Below are 14,955 nucleotides of genomic sequence, written 5' to 3' on the forward strand. Positions count from 1 at the left end.
TGCCCCCATTGTCTGATAGGTGCAGGTCCCACCTCTGGGACCTGCACCTACAACGAGAACGGAGCAGAGAGAGCTGTGGCTGGAGGACGCCAGATTTTCCGGGGTCCGTCCACCACCAAGCGCTGCTCCCATACAAGTGATTGGGAGCGCACCGTGCATGCGTGGACCCTGCTACCATTTCATTTCTATGGGGCAGACGGAAATAGCCGAGCCAGTGCTCGGCTATATTCGGCAGCCCCATAGAAATGAATGGAGGGCGGTTGCGCATGCGCAGCGCGCCCTCCGTTCTCATTGTAGGTGCGGATCCCAGAGGTGGGACCTGCACCTATCAGACAATGGGGGCATATCCTAGCGATATGCCCCCATTGTCTGAGATGGCAAAACCCCTTTAAGTGGCACAGTAAACTCAAATAAATAAAAAACAGAATGCGCTTGAGAGTTATAGTGCCCTCAGAAATAATAGTATTGTCCCCCTATAGTGACCCCAAAAATAAAATGCCAGTAGAAATAAAGCTGCAGTATTGCCCCCAGTTATAATAAAGCCCCTCTACGGTGGTCCCAGCAGTAATATTTCCTCCTATAGTGCCCCCTGTAATAATAATGCCCCCTACAGTGCCCTCAGTAATAATAATGACTCCCATAGTGCCCATAGTAATAATAATGACTCCTTTCAGCAGTCAGATGGGCAAAAACAGCTTGGTTGGCAGCTTTCATGTGTAGGACAACTATGGGTCTAGCACTGTGATTGCAGTGCCAGGTCAAAGAAACAAAGGGGCATGACCACTGCCCGGAGAACTCTGCCCCTTTGGGCTGCATCGGCGCTGCTCGGCTTCACAAGCTTGTGGAGTATGGATTCCAGACACTTTCTATGGATTCATACTCCACATGCCTGAAAAGCAGAGAACGTCCGATAAAAGCCGATGGGGCAGAGCGCCCTGAGCAACAGTTCTGCCCCTACGTTCTTCTACAAAGGTTTAGTTACCCTTTAAATCTTTTGATGTTCACTTGATGCCAACAATTTGTTCCAGGCAATCCACAACTTGTGGTCAGTATTGGTCTGCCTGCAGCATAATACCAGCGCGCCAACGCCTTTTAATCCCTTGAAATACCAGTTACTTCAGCTTTGTGCCCATTTTGATGCCAGGTTTTATGCCCAAACTCCACTTTTGACAAGACTGCTTTCAACTGCATTTGCGATGTCCCATCCCTTTTGGTGTGCCCGCTATATAACATGCAGTAAGCCATTTAACCCTTTCAGAACACCTGTCACATAGCCAAATAAGCAAAAAGCGTCCAGTTGTTACGCCTCCTGCCAATTTGGGCCAAAATGACTATTATGAGGGCCACCCAGCGCTTAAGTAGTTTAACCCTTTAAATTGCTCTTTTGGTTGACCACTTTTAGGCCTCTTTTCAGTGTTTCCAGGCTGTTTTTCCTTCTCTCAGGGCTCCTCAGTCGACCCAAAGTACCTAGGCCTCATGCACATGACCGTATGTATTTTGCGGTCAGCGAAAAATACGGAACAGACACGGAAAGAAAATAAGTTCGTGTGCATGAGGGCTTACAAGGTAAAAATGAGTTTCCATCCTCACAAAACTGTTCTAATATTCTATTGAATAAGCCCCTAGTGACATGGAAACCAACCCTCAGCGCTAAATATTTCATTTTGTCACAGTCATAAGCAAAGCAAAGGCATTGTGCTTGGGGGAGCCTTCCACTCCAGCGCACATTCCAGCGCCTCACGTGATTCAGCAGGGAAGAGGTTAATCCCCGCTTCCACTGTGATCACTGAGGTGAATGAACACATCCACAAGTATGTGGCCACGCCCACCGTCCCAGGATCGCCAGGTGATTGGCTCTCTCCGCTGTCACTCCCGGAATCCGGCCCCCTATTCTTTTTACTATGAAATGGGGAGAGTTGGAGGGTTTGGGAAAGGGAGATGAGGACCAGAGCGGGGAGGGATGCGCTGCGGGGGCCACCAGCATCTTCCTGCACTACCACTTCATCATCCCTGTGCAGCCGGCAATGGAGGGGGTAGTAGGACACTGTGATGCGGAAGGCACAAAGTTCTGACTCTCGGGGATCTGAGAATCTACAAGTACTGCCAGGAGCCGGGATCTCTCATCCAGCTGGGTGCAAGTGATCGGGCAGATCTGCTCCCAGGACAGATGTAAACTGAGAGCCGGGAACAGTTTCTTCATGCACCTCCCATGGTCAGTCCAAGCCCCGGAGCCTCATCTTCCATGTGATCTGCTTGCTGGGAGCAGCTATGGGCACACTAGGATGGCATCAGTGGACCTTGAAGCAGAGCTTGGCCACAATGGTCACCCTCACACTTGGGATGCTGTTTTGCAGAGGTAAGCCCCCAGCCTCTGTTATCTGCCCCCCACCCAGGATTTATCTGCATCTGGGCAACTTAGAGATAGATGAAGCCATTCAATCACATGTGCTTTTCATTACTGCTTAAAGGGCACCACTGCCCTGCCTGTATCAGAAGTGGATTACATGGAGGTGGCACTGCAGCCCCAGCCACCAAGACTGCCAGTCTACTACCTCCTGAAGTGCTCACTTCTTCACTTTAATAGGAGCACTGCCAGGGGATGGAGAAGAGAGAGAGAGATAGATATGGGATAGATAGATAGATAGATAGATAGATAGATAGATAGATAGATAGATAGATAGATAGATAGATAGATAGATAGATAGATAGATAGATAGATAGATAGACAGATAGATAGATATGAGATAGATAATAGATAGATAGATAGATATATAGGAGATAGATAGAGAGATAGGTAGGTAGATATGAGGTAGACAGATAGATAGATAATAGATAGATAGATAATAGATAGATATTAGATTGATAGATAAGAGATAGATAGATAGATGTAAGAATATATATATATATATATATATATATATATATATATATATTAGAATAAATAGATATTAAACTAAATGGATGATAGATATAGATACATAGATAGTGGATAGATAATAGGTAGATAGATAGATAGATAGATAGATAGATAGATAGATATATAGATAATAGATAGATATGGGATAGATAGATAGATAGATAGATAGATAGATAGATAGATAGATAATAGGTAGATAGATATGAGGTAGATAGATAATAGGTAGATAGATAGATAGATAGATAGATAGATAGATAGATAGATAGATAGATAGATAGATAGATAGATAGATAAGAGATATATAGTGGATAGATATTAGATAGATAGATAGTGGATAGATATTAGATAGATAGATAGTGGATAGATATTAGATAGATAGATAGATATGTTATTGAAAATTTCTCTGTATATCGCCGTATACTGCCCAAATATTCACAACACAGAAATAATATGAATTTCCGAATCACTTTCACTTCAGTTTATTTTATTTTATTTTTTAAACAAAACACAAAGGAGCAACTTCTCCAACTTGTTTCCTAATGATGGTGGATTTATAACAGATTTGATTTCTCACAGACTGGGACCTGCTTTAGGTGATGTGATGCTTGACAAGTGGCATCTTTTCATCTTGGCAGAACCCTAGTCTCTTCTTATCCCAGGTCTTTCTTCAGCGTTGCTCCTGTTGGCATGCCTTGGTGGGTTCCTAGGACCTCCGGGGATTACAGATGAGAGGGTGCTTATTGTTGAGCATGTTTAAATCCCCTGACAGCCTTTTCTTTTTTTTTCTCATGGCACTTGAAGACACCATTTCTCCAAGTTTGAATCCTTGGGGGGGGGGGGGGGGGGGGGGCTCACCGACACCATTTTGTCACATTTCTGTCCCAAATATATGTTACACTGTTAAAACCGCTATTCAGAATTTAGCTTCAAGTAGTAATTGTGTCAATGTGTCAGGTCAATTTAGGAACCTTTGTGTGAAAGCTCATGTGCCAATAAATGTGTGTCCACATTCTGTACAGTCTACGTTAATTTGCAGAGACATCCTCAACTTGCCAGAAGCTCCTTGTGGGAGAGAAAATCACATTATTTTGTAAGCCATGGAAATCAAACTAATATGGTACCTACTCATTTGACCTAAATGGATTAACACTGCTCTGTGTGTAATTCATGTTTAATTGCTGAATGTGCTCATCCATTTGTAATGCAAATATGAAACTGTACACTTTCATGTCCTTGACTCAAGCCTTCAGTAGCCAACTAGACCTACAGTAGGTCATTGAGAACTGATTGAGGGTCCCAATGGTTGGGCAGTGGTCAATCAAGTGGAGATGAGGTTCTGGTCCCCCAGCTGGGATATACCTGGGTGCAGATGCCTCCTAGGTGCTCACATTCATGTCATGCATTGCTTTCCCTTTGTGCTGGAGAATTTGAGTGTGGTGTGTTACATGAGGAACATCTATCCAAGAGCTTGGCAGATCTCTCTTTATTCTATTAACCTAATGTTTTTCCTCTCAACTTCATTAGGTTATAACCGTGAACAGAACCCAGATCAGGTCCATTACTTTAGTCTTACTACAGAGTAGTGAGTTGCTGGTGTTGTAGGTTGTTTTTTGATCCTTGTTTATTAGCTTTATTCTATAATGTTATGTACAGAACCTAATTTATGCCCCCATTTGTGTTGGCTTGGACTATGTTATGCTTATCGGATACAGTAAATCAATAGCTCCTATAGGCGATAAAACCACCCAGTCATAGTCTCTTCTGCAATGCTAATTTTATATATTTTATATATTTCATATTTTACCTAAAATTGTCAGTAGGGACATAAGTTTTACAGGTCATCAAGCTAGGCAGAAAAATGAGGATCCTATGCAAATAGATATTTCATACATATATTTTCAGGCGGAGGTTACATTATGTAGTATTGCCGAGTTTGTGGTAAGGCACAAGTCATGGTGATATCACAATATGTTATTTATGGACTTACATAAAATGGCAGCTAAACCTAATATATATGCAACATAAGCAGCGCCAAAGTAGTCAGTGACAAGTTCGGCTGTTACATCTGTATTTCTATCCCATATGAGTATCTCTCTCCCATATAGGTATTTTCAGCTCATATACCACCTATAGCTGTAGTATTAAATATGTTGAGTGTCCAGTACATTGGAAATCAGGGTTTTGTCCCACTTTTATAATATACACGTGACATATATGTTAAACTGTTGCCTCCTACATATGTCATACTGTAGCATCTGTCACCATAGGGTTCCATTGTAAATAACTTATCCGTTGAGCGTATATATCTATCTATATATATATTTATGTACTCTGCGTGACGAAAAAATGTAGTGTACTACGCTTTTGCATCCCTTTTTCCCCAAATATAATGTATGTTAAACATGGGACCAAAACGTGATGTGAACAAAGCCTGAACATGGTCCTCATTTGATTTCCCTGGTTTAATCGTATGTACTACACATTCATTAGGTGAACCCACGAACACAAAAGGCTTAGTTTAGAAGAGAAGAAGGTATGTCGGGCCTGGCTTTCAAGATCCCTTAATATTTAAAAAGATTTCCTTGGCAAACAGTTGAGCACTGTGGGGGCATCTTACTCTACGGGAATTAAGATCGGCTGCCGCTCAGTCCTGCTTTTTAGAAGGCAGTGATTGTGCCAGGATCCACCGACACCAACAGCAGCGGCGGAGAGTTCCCGATTATGGCTCCTTGAGATAAAAGGGTAAGATATTAATTTCCTGCAGGGAGCAGGGAACACTGTCTGCACCAGGCACTGTGATTTTATACTTCACGGGCTCTTCTGAAAGGCCTTGCTAACTTATTACAATGTCAGCGTGCTTGAGCTCCAAGAGAGCTTTAATTGAGTGATCCTGACCCCCCTCGCCTGGCGTGCAATCCCTCCCTGGGTTTTGTCTGCTCTACTGTAGGATTAAAGCTTTTAGAAGGATGTGGTTCTCACAAGCAATGAACAAGCTAAATTCCAGAAACGAGTTATTTCTTTTAATTAGACGTGTAGCGTCAACACAAACATTTCCCTTCTCCGCTGCTCAATCTTTTCTACGTGCCCTTGTCCCAGGACGGGTTTCATTTATGATCTTGCCATCTCCTATTATGTGAGGACAAAAGCAGAAGCGTTTCACATCATCCGTTTAATAAAATAGTATCTCTTCTGATGGTACCAGTTCAGGAATGTGGATTATGAATCCGCGAGTAAATATAAAGCCAATAGACAGGAGAGCGATGAACGGTAAAGTGTTCCTCCAGACATCCTACCCTGCCCTATGTCCACTACAGGCAAGGGGATACACAGTGGAACTTTTTGGCCATGCATGTGCAATGTCATCTAGCTGTATGTCCATTTACAGTAGCTTGGAATTGTTCATAGCTTGATTTGCAGATGGTTGCTATCACTTAATCATAACTTATAAATGACTATTTGCAGACACGATTGTATTGGAATAATTCAAGCATCCCTTTAAAAGTGATCTGTGTATGTACAGAACTGCTCAGACATTAGAAAAAAACTGAAAAAAAATCATTGATTTTGAAGATTGATCATTCCAATATAGAAGTGATGAAAGGCGTACTGGAAAATGTAAAAATTTGAAGCGTGTATGGCCAGCAGGGTAAGCCCTTCATGAGGATGGTGCAGAAAGTATCGGTCATCACCAGGAACTGACATACTGAACAATGAAGAGGAAGGTGCTCAATTTTACACTGATCTTCAGCTTCCAAGTGTTCAGTGTCCCACTGACCATTAGGCTGGGAGGTTTATACTCCTTGATAATAAGATCTGGATACATTGCCTTTCTTCTGTACTACAGATACTGACAGTGAGAGAATGAAGGCTTAAAAGGGTTGTCCTGCCTTTGGGTTGACAACCCCTAGAGGCCTCCACTGACTCTATGAATATAATAAACCCCCCTCACCTGTACACGGTCCCAAAGATGTTCTGTTCACAGCCTCTATCAGTCCCCGAAGTCCTGTGACCACTGCAGCCAGTCACAGGCCTCAGCAGTTACAGTGACTTGAACTTTACATGATAGCAGTGATGTATCATTCAAGCCACTGTGGCTGGTGCAGTCTATGATTAGCCGCTGCAGTCATGTAACCAAGCTGCTTCATGGTCCTGAGGGGCTGGAACCGGCTGGACATGAGCAGCAGCGGGACCATGGACAGGTGAGTCGAGCTTTCTTATGTTCAGGAGGACAGAGGAGAATGACAGGGGCTGTCGACTCCAAGGCCGAACAACCCTTTTACACTGCGTGCAGAATTATTAGGCAAATGAGTATTTTGACCACATCATCCTCTTTATGCATGTTGTCTTACTCCAAGCTGTATAGGCTCGAAAGCCTACTACCAATTAAGCATATTTGGTGATGTGCATCTCTGTAATGAGAAGGGGTGTGGTCTAATGACATCAACACCCTATATTAGGTGTGCATAATTATTAGGCAACTTCCTTTCCTTTGGCAAAATGGGTCAAAACAAGGACTTGACAGGCTCAGAAAAGTCAAAAATAGTGAGATATCTTGCAGAGGGATGCAGCACTCTTAAAATTGCAAAGCTTCTGAAGCGTGATCATCGAACAATCAAGCGTTTCATTCAAAATAGTCAACAGGGTCGCAAGAAGCGTGTGGAAAAACCAAGGCGCAAAATAACTGCCCATGAACTGAGAAAAGTCAAGCGTGCAGCTGCCAAGATGCCACTTGCCACCAGTTTGGCCATATTTCAGAGCTGCAACATCACTGGAGTGCCCAAAAGCACAAGGTGTGCAATACTCAGAGACATGGCCAAGGTAAGAAAGGCTGAAAGACGACCACCACCGAACAAGACACACAAGCTGAAACGTCAAGACTGGGCCAAGAAATATCTCAAGACTGATTTTTCTAAGGTTTTATGGACTGATGAAATGAGAGTGAGTCTTGATGGGCCAGATGGATGGGCCCGTGGCTGGATTGGTAAAGGCCAGAGAGCTCCAGTCCGACTCAGACGCCAGCAAGGTGGAGGTGGAGTACTGGTTTGGGCTGGTATCATCAAAGATGAGCTTGTGGTGCCTTTTCGGGTTGAGGATGGAGTCAAGCTCAACTCCCAGTCCTACTGCCAGTTTCTGGAAGACACCTTCTTCAAGCAGTGGTACAGGAAGAAGTCTGCATCCTTCAAGAAAAACATGATTTTCATGCAGGACAATGCTCCATCACACGCGTCCAAGTACTCCACAGCGTGGCTGGCAAGAAAGGGTATAAAAGAAGAAAATCTAATGACATGGCCTCCTTGTTCACCTGATCTGAACCCCATTGAGAACCTGTGGTCCATCATCAAATGTGAGATTTACAAGGAGGGAAAACAGTACACCTCTCTGAACAGTGTCTGGGAGGCTGTGGTTTGTGCTGCACGCAATGTTGATGGTGAACAGATCAAAACACTGACAGAATCCATGGATGGCAGGCTTTTGAGTGTCCTTGCAAAGAAAGGTGGCTATATTGGTCACTGGTTTGTTTTTGTTTTGTTTTTGAATGTCAGAAATGTATATTTGTGAATGTTGAGATGTTATATTGGTTTCACTGGTAAAAATAAATAATTGAAATGGGTATATATTTGTTTTTTGTTAAGTTGCCTAATAATTATGCACAGTAATAGTCACCTGCACACACAGATATCCCCCTAAAATAGCTAAAACTAAAAACAAACTAAAAACTACTTCCAAAAATATTCAGCTTTGATATTAATGAGTTTTTTGGGTTCATTGAGAACATGGTTGTTGTTCAATAATAAAATTTAATCCTCAAAAATACAACTTGCCTAATAATTCTGCACTCCCTGTAAGTTTCAACTGACCACTAGAGGTCACAAGCTCACTAAGCCACCGTGACAAAATAGCTCATTATAATATCACACCACACATCTCGGGATATGTTGACCTAAGAGGTAAGGATGGACATATCTGTAGATCACCACACCACTGGACCACCAGGAATCAGGTACTGAAAGGACCACTCATAGCCAGAATCTGGGTTTTTGAATTTCCATTGACCTTCAGCTTCTGTGGTACTGAATGTCCCACTGATCATTAGGTGCTAGGAGGCCAGTACTACTAAGTAGTAAGATCGGCATACTAAGTGTTTCCTTTTCTGCCATGGACCAAATATTGCCATTGAATCCTGGATTTTCTACTGGCCGCTTCGGTTTATAAGTCCTCTAAGATTATCTGTCAGATTACCTGTCAGCAACCATCATAGATCATTACTCCACTAGACTACTAGGAATCATAAACTAGTTGGACCACCAAGTATCAGCAGGAACTTGAACCACCTGGGTTTAGGCTGAAATGCCAGGCCTAAATGCCATTTAGTTTACCTATACTAGACATGTGCACACTATAGCCAATTTTCTAGGTAAGCCAGTTGAACTATCAGTATAGTTTTGGAGTAGTAGCTGACTCCAAAATCACACAGGCACAGGTAGAATATACACTATTTACTACCAAATACATGTCCCTAAAAGGCATCTGCCATCAGATTTGTGCCTATGACACTGGCTGACCTGCTGCTTGTTCACTTGGCAGCTGAGGGCATCTGTGTTGGTCCCATGTCCATATGTGCCCGCATTGCTGAGAAAAATTATATTTGAATATATGCAAATGAGCCTCTAGGAGCAACAGGGGCATTGCCATTACTCCTAGAGGCAACTGCTGCTCCCTCTGCACTTTGATTGACAGGACCAGTCAGTGAAAACATCATCACCCCTGGTCCTATCAATGAAACTGGAGATGACGCAGCAGTTGCAGAGAGAGCAGAGCCCTAGGTGTAATAGCAACGCCCCCGTTGCTCCTAGAGACTCATTTGCACATATTAATACATCATTTTTCTCAGCAATGCGGGCACATATGAACATGGGACCAACACAGATGCCTTCAGCTGCCAGTCAGCCAGTTTCATAGGCACAAATCTGCTGACAGATGCCCTTTAAGCACTGTGCAGCTTGACGTATGTTCCTGTATGTAAAAAGTATGCTGGCTAATATTCTTTGGTGAGAGAAAGCAAACCACAAGATGATGCATAACCACAATTCCAACCCTGCGAGGAAGTGAAAATCCATTTCCCTAGCATCCGATAGTGCCTATGGTTGGAAGGATTACTTCTAGGATGTTTTCATCACTTTCATATTCGTTTGTCTGGAGACACCACTAGGATTTATTGACACGCTCGGTCCTGATGCAGCTAATATTATGAATAGAAATGTGAGAGCTCTTATTCACTTCCATTTTCAAGGGAGCCCTTAATTGGACAAGTGAAGCCTCTTGGATTGGTGCTCTATCTGTCCTCTGGTTTAAATCTGTCTGCCGCTGACACTTGAACAAGGCCACTTTGCTGATTTAGATATTTTCTTGCGTCTGATGAGCTTATTTGTGTTACCAGTCAAGCAGCAGTTGGTTTCCTTCAGCAAATTACACCAATATGTAAAGTCTCTTAATAGAAACTGCCCTCGTCTTAATTATCAACTGGATCTCCTTGAATATTTTACCGAGCTTCAACTTGATAGAATCACATTTCTCTTATTTAGCTTTGTTGATTTTATACAATATTTTAAGCTTAAGAAATGCGCTTTGGTAAATTGACTTTGCCTTATGTGCCTGCGTTCAGTACAATTTCATGCAGGCTTCATTTTCTGTAATCTACTGTAATTATATGAAACTTCTGTCTAAAGTACATATAGCTATGAAATACATTTTATGACCCTCTTGGAATGATGTATTTTTCTATACAAAATCTCCTAGTTGTAGTCTAGTTTTAGCTAGTCTATATGGAGGTCACGGTAGGAGGTGTGGATGGAGTGTGCTGTCAGTTGGACATGGCTTTTGGGCCTATGTATAGCTAAATCATACTGTCCACACAATGCAAGACCTCAAGAGTAGGTAACATGCAGGGTTAGGCAAAACCCACAAACCCGGTGGCCAATGGACAAAAAAATGTCACCAGTTTCTAATATTTAGGGCTATTTTTTGTTGATTTGTAAGAAAAAAAACATAACAACATTTGTGCTGCTAGCCACAAAAAAAAAGCAAGTCTGTTTCTTCAGTGGTACAGGTGACCTGTAAGGAGTATAATGTTATGCCGTGTTAATGAGGTCTTATAGCAGACTGCTATGATTCAGGAACCATTCCAAGAGATCTGTCTACGTCTAGTTGGGGCTAAACAGCCTTGACATGGACTAGTGGTCCCTCAACATACTGACAATATTGTATGTTGAAACCATAACTCTGTGAAAAACTGGTTCTAAAATCTCAAAATGTCCACCTGAAATAAGAAAAAGAAGGACTGAAACAAATTAAAAGGGTTGGCCACCTTTGGAGGGCATGTTGGGCAGACCTGCAAAGAGAAGCATACTTGCCCGCTCACCGTTGCTAGGTCCTGGCTCATTCGCTCGCGGGCTGCCTCGCTCAGGTCTCCCACTGTCAGCTTCTGCCTTGACACTGCTGCAGCCCATCGCTGGCTGCAGCAGTGACCTGCTCCCCTTGTGTAACCTGACAAATTTAGATGATGCAAGGAGAGAAGGTCTCCCTTACTGCCCTTGATTGGCTTCAGTGGTGTCAAAGCGCGTGCTGACAGCAGGGGACCTGTGTGAGGCATTGGCGGCCAAGAAGCAAAGGAACCAGGACCATGCTTCTCTTTGTAGGTCTGCCCAGGAGGGGTGTGAGGTTGTATATGAAGCTGGTTCTTACTTTAAACAGTCAGAAGAAAGAACTGGAAATTGTTTCATCACTTTCTTCAAAGATGGGAGCATCTTCAGGTTCTGTTCTTGGCCTTTTGGTAGTGCTGAAAAAAATGTCCAAAGACTGTAATGCAGGGCATTTCTCTGCAATCATGGGGAACATTATTGCTGACGCTATATTTTAGCTGACACTCTAAAGGAGGGCATAGGCTGGCACTGTCAGCGGGCACTAATGGAGGGCAGAAGCGCATTGACAAAGACAGCACATACATTATGATTCACACTGACAGTGCATCCCTACGTGCAGCAGACCTTCTGCTGTGTACTCTACTGTACTGTACTGCGCATGTACCTTGGCCAGGTAGCATTCCCGCAAGGAAATACCTGACTAGCTGAAGGTACCAATGTGATGCAAGCGTCGTGCTGCCTGCAAAAGATGATGCCGATTAGCTCGATATGCCAGCCAGTCAATGGCCATATGGTCATATCCCGGGGACTGCATTCAACTTACAAGGGACTATGATGGGCCATTATTGTATCATGAGTCGGGGGATGGCTGTATTCTATAACTGAGTTTGCAGACGTCATATGCATGATTTTTTTCATTTAGTAAGGCAATGATAAGAAAAAATTAAAAAAATTGATATGATACACAGTAACCTCTTTATGAAGACCTCCCCTGTATCTAGACCAGAATTGTACTGTATGTGATACATTTTTTAATCCTGGTATATTATATATACTGTATGTTAGTTCATTTCTTTGAGAAATTCAACTCTCCATTTACTAGTTATTTCCAAATGATTTCACTGCATTATTAAAGGGGTTCTCCAAGATGGAGTCAAATTGACATTGGCGTTGCGATGACTGATGGTCATTTTTTACGTGAGCTACCATCGTCCTTCCTTCCTTGCATATCTGCATTCTATACATCATGACACGTGTATGGGAATAAGATGCCATTCAGTAGACTTCGTATCTCATTTGTATGATTGGCTATAAAGGCTGATATCATAGGCTGAACATTTAGCAAATTAATTTAATGGTGCGTTACCGCGGTAAAGTTTCTTTAGTGATGGAGAAGTTGTACGGTTGTACATAATATTCCCATTTTGCTCTCAAGGGAAAAGGCTAATTCAATAAAGGCCTTTCTAGCTGAGTAACATATAGGAGCAGTGAATACATTTGTATGCAGCGTATTAAAGTGCATTCAAAGCTTCATACAAATAAGTGATGTTACTGCCAGATGGAGCATATGGTGATATCGTGGAGGTATTGAGATCATTGGTCTCGATACCTGGATGTCTCCTCTCTTCAGATGCCCAGTGGTGCAGATGTTAGGTCAGCATAATAAGCAGACAGTGTCAGCTAATCCAACGCTTCAATCTCCAAACAGCAGTGGCTATACCGTACAGAGAAAACCGAATTTTATTAGGACGGACTATTCAAGGACATTGGTGGTGCTATTTACGGTCTCTGAGAATTGTGAAATGTGGGCGGAATTTTCTCTTAGCATTGTACATCCCATTTTATATTAAGTTAAATTCACGTAGATCCTACTGAAGAAATAAGTCTCCACATGCTTCATTAACCTTCTGCCTCCCATCACTTAGTTATGTCTTCCTGCTGTGACTTTATTCCCATGTGCCCTGGCTGTACCTACTTTCTCATCTGCGGTTTTGCTGGATGCGTCATGGATCACGGTTAATACCACTGGCTGCATCTGTTCTGAATGGATCTGGTTGTATTATCTTTAAAATAGTAATGACGGATCCGGCATTAAAACCGTTCTCTATTGTGTCCGAGAAAGTGGATCTGGCACCATTGACTTAGGCCTCATGCACACGGACGTTGGGCGGGGCCGGGCCGTATTGCGGCCCACAAACGGCAGGTCAGCAATCCATGGTCGCCGGCCGTGTGCACCACGCATCACGGATGCGGACCCATTCACTTCAATGGGTCCGCAATTCCGGAGATGCAGAACGGAGTCACGGAACGGAACACAGGAAGCACTACGGAGTGCTTCCGTGGTGTTTCTTTCCGTTGTTCCGCGCTGCAAATAAATATGGCATGTCAAAAATTTTTGCCATGCGGACAGACCATGGAACCATTCAAGTTGAATGGGTCTGGCCTGCTGCACGGATATTGCCCGTGCATTGGGGACCACAATTGCGGTCCCCAATGCACGGAACGGCCGCACAACGGCCACGTGCATGCGGCCTTACACTGTGTTTCATGCTGGATCCGTCTTGCAGAGTTTTTTTTATCCTGCATGGGAACAAAATGAAACAGTTTCCCATTACACCATTTTGATAAATCTCCCCAAAGGGTGCAAAGAAAAATTGGTGAGAAAATTGTCATAGATTGCAGCTAAATTACTAGGAGGGACCGCAGAATGGCTGAAACATGGAGGTAAATAGATCTGACTTTTCTTTAAAAGATATTCTGGTGTTTTGTGAAGAAACCAGAAAGCTACAGTGTCATGTGTCATTATTCACAGAGCAACAGTAATATTACATCATAAACGTGTACAGTTCCTTTTTTGACACTGTTGTCCCCTATGTGCTGCTTCTCATTGCAGTAATTGTGGCTTTGGCTTTAGCAGCAGCCCATGTGGAGAACAGACTACGGTTCCCATCATGCATTGCTGACATCTATTCAAGGCTGTTCTCCTCCCATTGTATTCCCCTGGCTCCACCCTTTTGTGCATTTCCTATTGTGATCCCCACTGCTTAGCCTCTCACATTAGTTCCCAGTGCTGGAACTGAGCATGCTCGACCACCAAACTGAAAATAAACCACTGGTCATACTCCTAGGTAGTTAACATCTTATCTTGGGCAAGGAAGTGGTGGGTGAATATGTGGGAAAACACTGAAAGGTTTCATGGGATTTTCCAGGACCCAGCAGGAAATGGACCAGAACTCTAAGGCCTCTTTCAGACGGGCATTGCGGGAAAATGTACGAGTGCGTTGCGGGAAGACGCACGATTTTTCCGCGCGAGTGCAAAACATTGTAATGCGTTTTGCACTCGCATGAGAAAAATCGTGCATGTTTGGTACCCAAACCCCAACTTCTTCACAGAAGTTCGGGCTTGGGATCGGGGTTGTGTAGATTGTATTATTTCCCCTTATAACATGGTTATAAGGGAAAATAATATCATTCTGAATACAGAATGCATAGTAAAATAGCGCTGGAGGGGTTAAATTTTTTTTATATATATTTAACTCACCTTAATCCACTTGCTCGCGATGCCGGCATCTCGTCTGTCTCCTTCTTTGCTGAACAGGACCTGTGGTGAGCATTCAT

At 43.1% G+C, this 14,955-nt stretch overlaps 1 protein-coding gene and 1 long non-coding RNA gene across 2 annotated transcripts in view; one reads left to right on the plus strand and one right to left on the minus strand.

The window, feature by feature from the left end:
* Positions 1–784: 784 nt before the first annotated feature.
* Positions 785–14,757, minus strand: LOC120988646. Its single transcript, XR_005776161.1, has 3 exons — positions 14,612–14,757; positions 5,999–6,003; positions 785–795 (listed from the first exon to the last, which is right to left on the minus strand). It is a non-coding gene; the product is annotated as an uncharacterized LOC120988646 (long non-coding RNA).
* Positions 1,954–14,955, plus strand: part of TMEM132C (transmembrane protein 132C) — an 808,013-nt gene continuing 795,011 nt past the window's right edge. Inside the window, exon 1 of the mRNA XM_040416234.1 lies at positions 1,954–2,356. Coding sequence (XP_040272168.1) covers positions 2,269–2,356 — 88 coding nt within the window. The 5' untranslated portion in view covers positions 1,954–2,268. The remainder of the gene's footprint in view (positions 2,357–14,955) is intronic.

Source organism: Bufo bufo, chromosome 2 (assembly GCF_905171765.1).
Source record: "Bufo bufo chromosome 2, aBufBuf1.1, whole genome shotgun sequence".
Classification (NCBI taxonomy): Eukaryota; Metazoa; Chordata; class Amphibia; order Anura; family Bufonidae; genus Bufo; species Bufo bufo.